The 13,580-nt window shown below is 42.4% G+C and overlaps 1 protein-coding gene across 2 annotated transcripts; it reads left to right on the top strand.

Annotated features, from left to right (window-relative positions):
* Window positions 1-6,412: 6,412 nt before the first annotated feature.
* LOC133630090 (golgin subfamily A member 6-like protein 4) lies at window positions 6,413-13,580 on the top strand. Of its 2 annotated transcripts, XM_062021374.1 has the most exons (3): window positions 6,429-6,488; window positions 11,479-11,521; window positions 12,214-13,580. In XM_062021374.1, exon 3 carries the CDS (start codon window positions 12,229-12,231, stop codon window positions 12,814-12,816), a length of 588 nt encoding a protein of 195 aa, XP_061877358.1. In that variant the 5' UTR covers window positions 6,429-6,488; window positions 11,479-11,521; window positions 12,214-12,228; the 3' UTR covers window positions 12,817-13,580. The 2 variants fall into 2 exon arrangements, with proteins under 2 accessions (XP_061877367.1, XP_061877358.1); XM_062021383.1 differs by lacking the exon at window positions 11,479-11,521 and having other exon boundaries at window positions 6,413-6,488.

The raw sequence follows: 13,580 nt of genomic DNA, 5'->3' as shown, positions 1-13,580 counted from the left end.
TAGCAGAGTGGGAGACCTCCGCCTTGGCCGCTCGCCCTAGAATAATGTCAAATATCAGACAATAGAGAATAAAGCAACATCCAGCTATTATCAACGCCCATATTTGGCATTTGGCCACATTGGCAGCATTAGTATTGTAAATAGAATGTGACACATATGTCAATGTATGCATCATTATAAACATGGATGATGTCATCCAAACGTATTGTATAAGTAAAGAAGAGCAGGCAGCAGCTCACACATTCTCCTACTTTGTAACGTATGTTGTGCTCATTCAGTGAGCTTTGTGACCAGCGACTCGACTCACTTCAGCCAGTGACTCTAGTAAAGAAGAGCAGGCAGCAGCTCACACATTCTCCTACTTTGTAACGTATGTCGTACTCATTCAGTGAGCTTTGTGACCAGCGACTCGAGTGACTCGACTCACTTCAGTCAGTGACTCTTTGCTGCTGGAGTCAGACAAAAAGAATCAGGTGTACCATCACTCTGACAACTTGGCCAATGCTGCCACCCGCTGTCGTGAAGTGGAAGTGCACCTTGCTTAACACACCATTTGATCACTGCAAGCCTTATAGGAAGTGCACATCATCATCATCATCGTCTTCATCAAAAGTCACAATTAGAAGACACCCTGACTACAAAATAGTTCTGATATCAATCAATTAATGATGTGTTGATATAGAAACCTGCCGACAATATTGATAATACAAGTATGACTTGTGCTGATATCAATCAGTCAATGATGTATCGACATAGCTCCGAGTCACAAGTGTCTCCAAGATTGTGCAATAGTCCACATTGATGTCAGTGTCAGACGGCTGATTGATACTGCTGTGATATCATCATCTAAACACTTGTATCGTCACAGTACATATGGAAGTCAATGTGAAGTGTGTGTGTGTGTGTGTGTGTGTGTGTGTGTGTGTGTGTGTGTGTGTGTGTGTGTGTGTGTGTGTGTGTGTGTGTGTGTGTGTGTGTGTGTGTGTGTGTGTGTGTGTGTGTGTGTGTGTGTGTGTGTAAATATGTACAGTAAATATTAATCCCAGATGATCACTTTGGAACTCATTTTTGGAGTTTTCAAGAAGATATCAAACACAATTCTTGATTGTAAAAACAATAATAATAATAATAAAATGAAATGTACATCATACTGTTGGATATGTTGTGTATTTGCTCCCTGTTCATGTTATGATCATTACTTGTAAGACAACAATTAGGGGCCAAAATGTGCTAGACATTTTTTGTGTTATTTACAAACCCCGTTTCCATATGAGTTGGTAAATGGTGTTAGATGTAAATATAAACAGAATACAATGATTTGCAAATCATGTTCAAGCCATATTCAGTTGAATATGCTACAAAGACAACATATTTCATGTTCTAACTCATAAACTTTACTTTTTTGTGCAAATAATCATTAACTTTATAATTTGATGTCAGCAACACGTGACAAAGAAGTTGTGAAAGGTGGCAATAAATACTGATAAAGTTGAGGAATGCTCATCAAAGACTTATTTGGAACATCCCACAGGTGTGCAGGCTAATTGGGAACAGGTGGGTGCCATGATTGGCTATAAAAGTAGATTCCATGAAATGCTCAGTCATTCACAAACAAGGATGGGGCGAGGGTCACCACTTTGTCAACAAATGCCTGAGCAAATTGTTGAACAGTTTAAGAACAACCTTTCTCAAGCAGCTATTGCAAGGAATTGAGGGATTTCACCATCTACGCTCCGTAATATCATCAAAGAGAATGTGGAGAAATCACTGCAGGTAAGCAGCTAAGCCCGTGACCTTCCATCCCTCAGGATGTACTGCATCAACATCAGTGTGTAAAGGATATCACCACATGGGCTCAGGAACACTTCAGAAAACCACTGTCAGTAACTACAGTTGGTCGCTACATCTGTAAGTGCAAGTTAAAACTCTCCTATGCAAGGCGAAAACCGTTTATCAACAACACCCAGAAACGCTGTCAGCTTCACTGGGCCTGAGTTCATCTAAGATGGACTGATGCAAAGTGGAAAAGTGTTCTGTGGTCTGACGAGTCCACATTTCAAATTGTTTTTGGAAACTGTGGACGTCGTGTCCTCCGGACCAAAGAGGAAAAGAACCATCCGGATTGTTCTAGGGTGAAAGTGTAAAAGGCAGCATGTGTGATGGTATGGGGGTGTATTAGTGGTCAAGACATGTTCTAGGGTGAAAGTGTAAAAGGCAGCATGTGTGATGGTATGGGGGTGTATTAGTGTGTGATGGTATGGGGGTGTATTAGTGGTCAAGACATGTTCTAGGGTGAAAGTGTAAAAGGCAGCATGTGTGATGGTATGGGGGTGTATTAGTGGTCAAGACATGTTCTAGGGTGAAAGTGTAAAAGGCAGCATGTGTGATGGTATGGGGGTGTATTAGTGGTCAAGACATGGGTAACTTACACATCTGTGAAGGCACCATTAATGCTGAAAGGTACATACAGCTTTTGGAGCAACATATGTTGTTACCATGGACGCCCCTGCTTATTTCAGCAAGACAATGCCAAGCCAGGTGTTACATCAGCGTGGCTTCATAGTAAAAGAGTGTGGGTACTAGACTGGCCTGCCTGTAGTCCAGACATTGAAAATGTGTGGCACCTGCAATGTGAGAAGGGAGACCCCCGGACTGTTGAACAACTTAAGCTGTACATCAAGCAAGAATGAGAAAGAATTCCACTTCAAAAATGTGTCTCCTCACTTCCCAAACCAAAACTGAGTGTTGTTCAAAGGAAAGGCCATGTAACACAGTGGTGAACATGCCCTTTCACAACTACTTTGTCACATGTTGCAGCCATGAAATTATAACTTAATTACTATTTGCAAAACAAAAGTAAAGTTTATGAGTTTGAACATGAAATATGTTGTCTTTGTAGCATATTCAACTGAATATGGCTTGAAAAGGATTTGCAAATCATTGTATTCTGTTTATATTTACATCTAACACCATTTCCCAACTCATATGGAAACAAGGTTTGTAGATTTCTTACATCCTGCATATATTTACTAAGTTAAATGAATGATTTCTTGTTGGATAAATACTCGGGTCTACTGCGCTCCTGCACTTTGGTGGTGGTCATTTTGGTTGTGGTAGCCATTGTTGTGTTGTGTATACTTCTCTAGTACTTGCATGTATTACTTCTCTAGTACTTGCATGTATTACTTCTCTAGTACTTGCATGTATTACTTCTCTAGTACTTGCATGTATTACTTCTCTAGTACTTGCATGTATTACTTCTCTAGTACTTGCATGTATTACTGCTCTAGTACTTGCATGTATTACTGCTCTAGTACTTGCATGTATTACTTCTCTAGTACTTGCATGTATTACTGCTCTAGTACTTGCATGTATTACTGCTCTAGTACTTGCATGTATTACTTCTCTAGTACTTGCATGTATTACTGCTCTAGTACTTGCATGTATTACTTCTCTAGTACTTGCATGTATTACTTCTCTAGTACTTGCATGTATTACTGCTCTAGTACTTGCATGTATTACTTCTCTAGTACTTGCATGTATTACTTCTCTAGTACTTGCATGTATTACTTCTCTAGTACTTGCATGTATTACTTCTCTAGTACTTGCATGTATTACTTCTCTAGTACTTGCATGTATTACTTCTCTAGTACTTGCATGTATTACTTCTCTAGTACTTGCATGTATTACTTCTCTAGTACTTGCATGTATTACTTCTCTAGTACTTGCATGTATTACTTCTCTAGTACTTGCATGTATTACTGCTCTAGTACTTGCATGTATTACTTCTCTAGTACTTGCATGTATTACTTCTCTAGTACTTGCATGTATTACTGCTCTAGTACTTGCATGTATTACTGCTCTAGTACTTGCATGTATTACTTCTCTAGTACTTGCATGTATTACTTCTCTAGTACTTGCATGTATTACTTCTCTAGTACTTGCATGTATTACTTCTCTAGTACTTGCATGTATTACTTCTCTAGTACTTGCATGTATTACTGCTCTAGTACTTGCATGTATTACTTCTCTAGTACTTGCAGGTATTACTTCTCTAGTACTTGCATGTATTACTGCTCTAGTACTTGCATGTATTACTTCTCTAGTACTTGCATGTATTACTGCTCTAGTACTTGCATGTATTACTTCTCTAGTACTTGCAGGTATTACTTCTCTAGTACTTGCATGTATTACTGCTCTAGTACTTGCATGTATTACTGCTCTAGTACTTGCATGTATTACTGCTCTAGTACTTGCATGTATTACTTCTCTAGTACTTGCATGTATTACTTCTCTAGTACTTGCATGTATTACTTCTCTAGTACTTGCATGTATTACTTCTCTAGTACTTGCATGTATTACTGCTCTAGTACTTGCATGTATTACTGCTCTAGTACTTGCATGTATTACTTCTCTAGTACTTGCATGTATTACTGCTCTAGTACTTGCATGTATTACTTCTCTAGTACTTGCATGTATTACTTCTCTAGTACTTGCATGTATTACTTCTCTAGTACTTGCATGTATTACTGCTCTAGTACTTGCATGTATTACTGCTCTAGTACTTGCATGTATTACTGCTCTAGTACTTGCATGTATTACTGCTCTAGTACTTGCATGTATTACTTCTCTAGTACTTGCATGTATTACTGCTCTAGTACTTGCATGTATTACTGCTCTAGTACTTGCATGTATTACTTCTCTAGTACTTGCATGTATTACTGCTCTAGTACTTGCATGTATTACTGCTCTAGTACTTGCATGTATTACTGCTCTAGTACTTGCATGTATTACTTCTCTAGTACTTGCATGTATTACTGCTCTAGTACTTGCATGTATTACTGCTCTAGTACTTGCATGTATTACTTCTCTAGTACTTGCATGTATTACTGCTCTAGTACTTGCATGTATTACTGCTCTAGTACTTGCATGTATTACTTCTCTAGTACTTGCATGTATTACTGCTCTAGTACTTGCATGTATTACTTCTCTAGTACTTGCATGTATTACTTCTCTAGTACTTGCATGTATTACTGCTCTAGTACTTGCATGTATTACTGCTCTAGTACTTGCATGTATTACTGCTCTAGTACTTGCATGTATTACTGCTCTAGTACTTGCATGTATTAACTTCAATTTGTTGGTTTGTCGATTGTCATGGAAATATGTTGCAAGTTCATTTATGGCATGAGAAAGCATCATTAACATTGTGTGTCATGGACATTGTGTGTCATTGATATTGTGTGTCATTGATATTGTGTGTCATGGACATTGTGTGTCATGGACATTGTGTGTCATGGACATTGTGTGTCATTGATATTGTGTGTCATTAACATTGTGTGTCATGGACATTGTGTGTCATGGACATTGTGTGTCATGGACATTGTGTGTCATTAATATTGTGTGTCATGGACATTGTGTGTCATGGACATTGTGTGTCATGGACATTGTGTGTCATGGACATTGTGTGTCATGGACATTGTGTGTCATTAATATTGTGTGTCATGGACATTGTGTGTCATTGACATTGTGTGTCATTGATATTGTGTGTCATGGACATTGTGTGTCATGGACATTGTGTGTCATTGACATTGTGTGTCATGGACATTGTGTGTCATGGACATTGTGTGTCATTGACATTGTGTGTCATGGACATTGTGTGTCATGGACATTGTGTGTCATTAATATTGTGTGTCATGGACATTGTGTGTCATTGACATTGTGTGTCATTGATATTGTGTGTCATGGACATTGTGTGTCATGGACATTGTGTGTCATTGACATTGTGTGTCATGGACATTGTGTGTCATGGACATTGTGTGTCATTGACAGTGTGTGTCATTGACATTGTGTGTCATTAACATTGTGTGTCATTGACATTGTGTGTGATTTCCAGCAGCTAGCACATAGGGCCACACAGGTGGAATTGATTGGACAAATGTGGAGTTGAGAGACTGGCGGGCGGTGAAAACCGTTTTTGAGCACCTCTTACGCAACACTTGAGCCTCAGGCATCTCCCAGCAAAGCTTCAGCGTAGACATTCAACAACGAGGGTGCTAAACAACACCCCTGTCAATCAATCCCAGCAGGATCTGTCATACTAGCCTTCAGCCTGACTCTGTTCCTTATAGTGCTGCAATCAACCTTCCATCACACCAATCCACACCAACGCTCTGAAGGATCTCCAGGAAATGAAACCAATCTACTCCGTCAAAGGCGTTCCAGTAATGCACAGATCACACGTGTATGTCCTGCTTGGGGTTGATACATCTCTGCTTAGTAGTCTTTGAAGACTATGATACCAATGATATCATGAACATCTTTCAGCAATCTACGTGACTTGACGTCCTAATGCAAGTAGGACATGTTTGATGTCCTTCATGCTAATATGACGTCACATGACATGCATAAGCTATAAGGAAGGGAGTTGTCCTTCACTCCATGGAACACAACTACAGCAATGAAAGTGTAAAGCGAGAAGGACACAGGTATGTCATTTCTACATCTGAGACACTTCTATGTAAATATGATATGTATATTTGTTGTTGTGTCCTACGCATTAAAGTCTGGTGCAAGTACGATAAGCCATTCTTTGGTTCAATGTCGTGTAATAGATGTGCTGTGAAATAACAGCAGGACAAGCTACTGGACTTCATTTGATAACGTGTCCTTTACCGCATTCTCAGACATTTCAAGTGCAGGCGCACAAAAGTCCTAAAAGTAGTTGACAGTACAACAAAAGTCCCAAATAAGTGGACTGTAAGACAAAAAGTGGACATTGTGCAGAGTATAGGACACATGGCATAAGAAGAGTGATTGACAATGGTCTACAGTCTCTTAGCCAATCAGGACGCAGAACACAATCATGTGCTGTAAGAAAAATTAAACAAAGCGTAAAAAAACACACACAAAAAAGATGGGTGTAACAGTGAGGCCGTGTGAAGTGAAGCGTGTTGTAGCGAGGGAACACTGCATTAGTGTCGCCTTGTAGCGAGGGAACACTGTATTAGTGTCACCTTGTAGCGAGGGAACACTGCATTAGTGTCACCTTGTAGCGAGGGAACACTGTATTAGTGTCACCTTGTAGCGAGGGAACACTGTATTAGTGTCACCTTGTAGCGAGGGAACACTGCATTAGTGTCACCTTGTAGCGAGGGAACACTGCATTAGTGTCACCTTGTAGCGAGGGAACACTGCATTAGTGTCACCTTGTAGCGAGGGAACACTGCATTAGTGTCACCTTGTAGCGAGGGAACACTGTATTAGTGTCACCTTGTAGCGAGGGAACACTGTATTAGTGTCACCTTGTAGCGAGGGAACACTGTATTAGTGTCACCTTGTAGCGAGGGAACACTGCATTAGTGTCACCTTGTAGCGAGGGAACACTGTATTAGTGTCACCTTGTAGCGAGGGAACACTGCATTAGTGTCACCTTGTAGCGAGGGAACACTGTATTAGTGTCACCTTGTAGCGAGGGAACACTGCATTAGTGTCACCTTGTAGCGAGGGAACACTGCATTAGTGTCACCTTGTAGCGAGGGAACACTGCATTAGTGTCACCTTGTAGCGAGGGAACACTGTATTAGTGTCACCTTGTAGTGAGGGAACACTGTATTAGTGTCACCTTGTAGCGAGGGAACACTGTATTAGTGTCACCTTGTAGCGAGGGAACACTGCATTAGTGTCACCTTGTAGCGAGGGAACACTGTATTAGTGTCACCTTGTAGTGAGGGAACACTGCATTAGTGTCACCTTGTAGCGAGGGAACACTGCATTAGTGTTACCTTGTAGCGAGGGAACACTGTATTAGTGTCACCTTGTAGCGAGGGAACACTGTATTAGTGTCACCTTGTAGCGAGGGAACACTGCATTAGTGTCACCTTGTAGCGAGGGAACACTGTATTAGTGTCACCTTGTAGCGAGGGAACACTGCATTAGTGTCACCTTGTAGCGAGGGAACACTGCATTAGTGTCACCTTGTAGCGAGGGAACACTGCATTAGTGTCACCTTGTAGCGAGGGAACACTGTATTAGTGTCACCTTGTAGCGAGGGAACACTGCATTAGTGTCACCTTGTAGCGAGGGAACACTGCATTAGTGTCACCTTGTAGCGAGGGAACACTGCATTAGTGTCACCTTGTAGCGAGGGAACACTGTATTAGTGTCACCTTGTAGCGAGGGAACACTGCATTAGTGTCACCTTGTAGCGAGGGAACACTGCATTAGTGTCACCTTGTAGCGAGGGAACACTGCATTAGTGTCACCTTGTAGCGAGGGAACACTGTATTAGTGTCACCTTGTAGCGAGGGAACACTGTATTAGTGTCACCTTGTAGCGAGGGAACACTGCATTAGTGTCACCTTGTAGCGAGGGAACACTGCATTAGTGTCACCTTGTAGCGAGGGAACACTGCATTAGTGTCACCTTGTAGCGAGGGAACACTGTATTAGTGTCACCTTGTAGCGAGGGAACACTGTATTAGTGTCACCTTGTAGCGAGGGAACACTGCATTAGTGTCACCTTGTAGCAAGGGAACACTGTATTAGTGTCACCTTGTAGCGAGGGAACACTGCATTAGTGTCACCTTGTAGCGAGGGAACACTGCATTAGTGTCACCTTGTAGCGAGGGAACACTGTATTAGTGTCACCTTGTAGCGAGGGAACACTGCATTAGTGTCACCTTGTAGCAAGGGAACACTGTATTAGTGTAACCTTGTAGCGAGGGAACACTGTATTAGTGTCACCTTGTAGCGAGGGAACACTGTATTAGTGTCACCTTGTAGCGAGGGAACACTATTAGTGTGACCTTGTAGCGAGGGAACACTGCATTAGTGTCACCTTGTAGCGAGGGAACACTGCATTAGTGTCACCTTGTAGCGAGGGAACACTGCATTAGTGTCACCTTGTAGCGAGGGAACACTGCATTAGTGTCACCTTGTAGCGAGGGAACACTGCATTAGTGTCACCTTGTAGCGAGGGAACACTGCATTAGTGTCACCTTGTAGCGAGGGAACACTGCATTAGTGTCACCTTGTAGCGAGGGAACACTGCATTAGTGTCACCTTGTAGCGAGGGAACACTGTATTAGTGTCACCTTGTAGCGAGGGAACACTGCATTAGTGTCACCTTGTAGCGAGGGAACACTGTATTAGTGTCACCTTGTAGCGAGGGAACACTGTATTAGTGTCACCTTGTAGCGAGGGAACACTGCATTAGTGTCACCTTGTAGCGAGGGAACACTGTATTAGTGTCACCTTGTAGCGAGGGAACACTGCATTAGTGTCACCTTGTAGCAAGGGAACACTGTATTAGTGTAACCTTGTAGCGAGGGAACACTGTATTAGTGTCACCTTGTAGCGAGGGAACACTGTATTAGTGTCACCTTGTAGCGAGGGAACACTGTATTAGTGTCACCTTGTAGCGAGGGAACACTGCATTAGTGTCACCTTGTAGCGAGGGAACACTGCATTAGTGTCACATTGTAGCGAGGGAACACTGTATTAGTGTCACCTTGTAGCGAGGGAACACTGCATTAGTGTCACCTTGTAGCGAGGGAACACTGTATTAGTGTCACCTTGTAGCGAGGGAACACTGCATTAGTGTCACCTTGTAGCAAGGGAACACTGTATTAGTGTAACCTTGTAGCGAGGGAACACTGTATTAGTGTCACCTTGTAGCGAGGGAACACTGTATTAGTGTCACCTTGTAGCGAGGGAACACTGCATTAGTGTCACCTTGTAGCGAGGGAACACTGTATTAGTGTCACCTTGTAGCGAGGGAACACTGCATTAGTGTCACCTTGTAGCGAGGGAACACTGCATTAGTGTGACCTTGTAGCGAGGGAACACTGCATTAGTGTCACCTTGTAGCGAGGGAACACTGCATTAGTGTCACCTTGTAGCGAGGGAACACTGCATTAGTGTCACCTTGTAGCGAGGGAACACTGCATTAGTGTCACCTTGTAGCGAGGGAACACTGCATTAGTGTCACCTTGTAGCGAGGGAACACTGCATTAGTGTCACCTTGTAGCGAGGGAACACTGTATTAGTGTCACCTTGTAGCGAGGGAACACTGCATTAGTGTCACCTTGTAGCGAGGGAACACTGTATTAGTGTCACCTTGTAGCGAGGGAACACTGTATTAGTGTCACCTTGTAGCGAGGGAACACTGCATTAGTGTCACCTTGTAGCGAGGGAACACTGTATTAGTGTCACCTTGTAGCGAGGGAACACTGCATTAGTGTCACCTTGTAGCAAGGGAACACTGTATTAGTGTAACCTTGTAGCGAGGGAACACTGTATTAGTGTCACCTTGTAGCGAGGGAACACTGTATTAGTGTCACCTTGTAGCGAGGGAACACTGCATTAGTGTCACCTTGTAGCGAGGGAACACTGCATTAGTGTCACCTTGTAGCGAGGGAACACTGTATTAGTGTCACCTTGTAGCGAGGGAACACTGCATTAGTGTCACCTTGTAGCGAGGGAACACTGTATTAGTGTCACCTTGTAGCGAGGGAACACTGCATTAGTGTCACCTTGTAGCGAGGGAACACTGCATTAGTGTCACCTTGTAGCGAGAGAACACTGCATTAGTGTCACCTTGTAGCGAGGGAACACTGCATTAGTGTCACCTTGTAGTGAGGGAACACTGTATTAGTGTCACCTTGTAAATATCATTGCTGGAATACAAAAACCTTCATTTATGTCAAGTTATATTCTTCCAAATTGAGAAGATTACAAAATGCTCAAAGTCTGCACATTTGACAATAAATATGAAAAGTAAAGTGTAAAACAATCTAAAGACCAAGTCAGGAATGTTCTCACTATTTGCCTACTCAGCAAATGTTTGATTTCCAGCTGCTGGATCTTTACAACTACACTCCAAATCAACTTGGCTTTTCATTCTAACAACTCCTAATAATAACATCAATCAATCAATATTTATATAGCCCTAAATTACAAGTGTCTCAAAGGGCTGCACAAGCCACAACGACATCCTCGGTTCAGAGCCCACATAAGGGCAAGGAAAAACTCACAACCCAGTGGGATGTCAATGTGAATGTCTATGAGAAACCTTGGAGAGGACCGCAGATGTGGGTAACCCCCCCGCCCCCCCCTCTAGGGGAGACCAGATGCAATGGACATCGAGTGGGTCTGACATAAAATTGTGAGAGTCCAGTCCATAGTGGATCTAACATAATAGTGAGAGTCCAGTCCATAGTGGATCTAATATAATAGTGAGAGTCCAGTCCATAGTGGATCTAACATAATAGTGTGAGAGTCCAGTCCATAGTGGATCTAACATAATAGTGTGAGAGTCCAGTCCATAGTGGATCTAACATGTTATTGTTGAACTACATACATAGATGTAGTGTTGACGCTCGCTAGTTTAGCTTGTGACAATTCTCCAGAGATAGCTTCCTTCCCCTGTAGCTTAGCTACGTTTCACGGAGACTAACTTGCAGCTTACATGTTCCAGGTATCGTAACCCATCACTTGGAGTTTGCTGAGCGTCTGAGGAGGTGTGTGTTGTGTGTGTGTGTGTGTGTGTGTGTGTGTGTGTGTGTGTGTGTGTGTGTGTGTGTGTGTGTGTTCTAGCAATGCTTACTTAATGGGGACATGGTTCAGTTTACACAGTCATCTATAAGGGACCTTTGACAGTATGGGGACAAAACAACAGGTGCCCTAAAGGGAAACCTTTTTAAATGATAAGTCAGATCCATTCTGAAGATGCCTAAGTGATTTTTAAGCTATGGCCCATAAAACATGTAGGGTTAGGGTTAGGGTGAACCCTAACCCTAACCCTAACACGTACACATTTGTGTGAATTATGCAAAATTATTAAAATTTGGTCCCCATGAACCATAAGAACTGTTTTTCCCCAGGGCCCCCAGTAAGAATGATCAGCACATGACTTCATCAATCAGAGATTTAAAGACGTGAATGAGCTAACTGGCCAGTGGACTTTTGACACACTTTTATTATGCATCCACAACCTGTAGAAAGGCTGCTCCCCACAAGTCTTGAGCAAAAACTTGCTCCCCATTCCAAATGATAACCTGTGTGTGTGTGTGTGTGTGTGTGTGTGTGTGTGTGTGTGTGTGTGTGTCTGTGTGTGTGTGTGTGTGTGTGTGTGTGTGTGTGTGTGTGTGTGTGTGTGTGTGTGTGTGTGTGTGTGTGTGTGTGTGTGTGTGTGTGTGTGTGTGTTGAACAGGACGTTCGGCAGGTCATGGAGCAGTTCGATCCACACCAAAGGGAGAAGATGAAGGCCTCCATGAGTACGTTGGAGTACGAGACGAAAGAGGCAGAACTCCTCATTATGAAGGAGACTTACAGCATAAAAGAGGAGACTCAAGACATAAAAGAGGACACTCACGACTTAAAAGAGGACACTCACAACTTAAAAGAGGCCTTAGAGCATAACAAAAAGGCCTTGAAGAAGAAGGAAGAGGCCTTGAAGGAGAAGGAAGAGGCCAGACTCCTCATTATGAAGGAGGCTGACAGCGAAAGAGAGGAGACTCATGACTTAAAAGAGGCCTTGAAGGAGAAGGAAGAGGCCTTGAAGGAGAAGGAAAATGCCTTACACCTCATTATGAAGGAGAAACAAAAGGCCTTACTCCTCTTATTGAAGGAGACTGACAGCATAAGAGAGGAGACTCGCGACATAAAAGAGGAGACTCACGACTTAAAAGAGGTCTTGAAAGAGAAGAAAGTGGCCTTGAAGGAGAAGAAAGTGGCCTTGAAGAAGAAGAAAGAGGCCTTGAAGGAGAAGGAAGAGGCCTTACACCTCATTAAGAAGGAGACTGACACGACATAAAAGAGAATCATGCCATTTATTTTGGCCGTACACGCTCTTTCAGCTCAGTGATCAGATGAATGCTTAGTCAGTAGAAAAATGATGGCTGGCAAATCCACTTCCACAATACACCTCTGAAGAATTGTACATCCAACTGTTATGTGCAAATACTGTAAATGACATGGAGTTAAAGAGAAACTTTCCTGGATGACATTCTCAGAATAAAAGTGTATTTGTGTAAGCTAACTTCCATTTTGCAAGAGAGTAATCACCTGTGATTAATCAGATTTGTTTTTAAATCATTTGACAGCTCTACAAAAAACATTGACATGCAAATCCAACTTTCCTCTGCTGACGGTGGGCCCTGAAGGCATCCTTGGTGCAGCCAGCGCCATCCAACATCCCACTGATTGTGAAAGACAAAGAATCTGAGTTTTAAGGAGAATGCATACATGTTTAAGAGTTCTTTCTTTAACAATAGTCATGTTTAAAGCAGCTAGTATTTTTCCATTTATACACTGTATACTTGTCTCTCTTTGTCTGCAGACGTCTGTGTAGTGTCTTGAGGGGTTGGAATGTGGGAGTTGGAGTGCCCCCTTTTTGTCTTATCTATTAGAACAATGAGGCTGTATTCCTTTCTGGACAGGGTGGGTGCTGTTTTCCTATTCAATAAGTTGTCTCTTCCTGTTAGAATGTTAGACCATTTCGAGATGCCGGTATGACCGCATTGGTGTGGGCTGGTCTCCTAAAGCTTTAGTAAAACTTGATAATATTCCTATTCTGTC

Source organism: Entelurus aequoreus, linkage group LG02 (genome assembly GCF_033978785.1).
Source record: "Entelurus aequoreus isolate RoL-2023_Sb linkage group LG02, RoL_Eaeq_v1.1, whole genome shotgun sequence".
NCBI classification, from domain to species: domain Eukaryota; kingdom Metazoa; phylum Chordata; class Actinopteri; order Syngnathiformes; family Syngnathidae; genus Entelurus; species Entelurus aequoreus.
The sequence above is the reverse complement of the archived record's forward strand: the minus strand, read 5'-3'. Positions and strand labels throughout refer to the sequence as shown.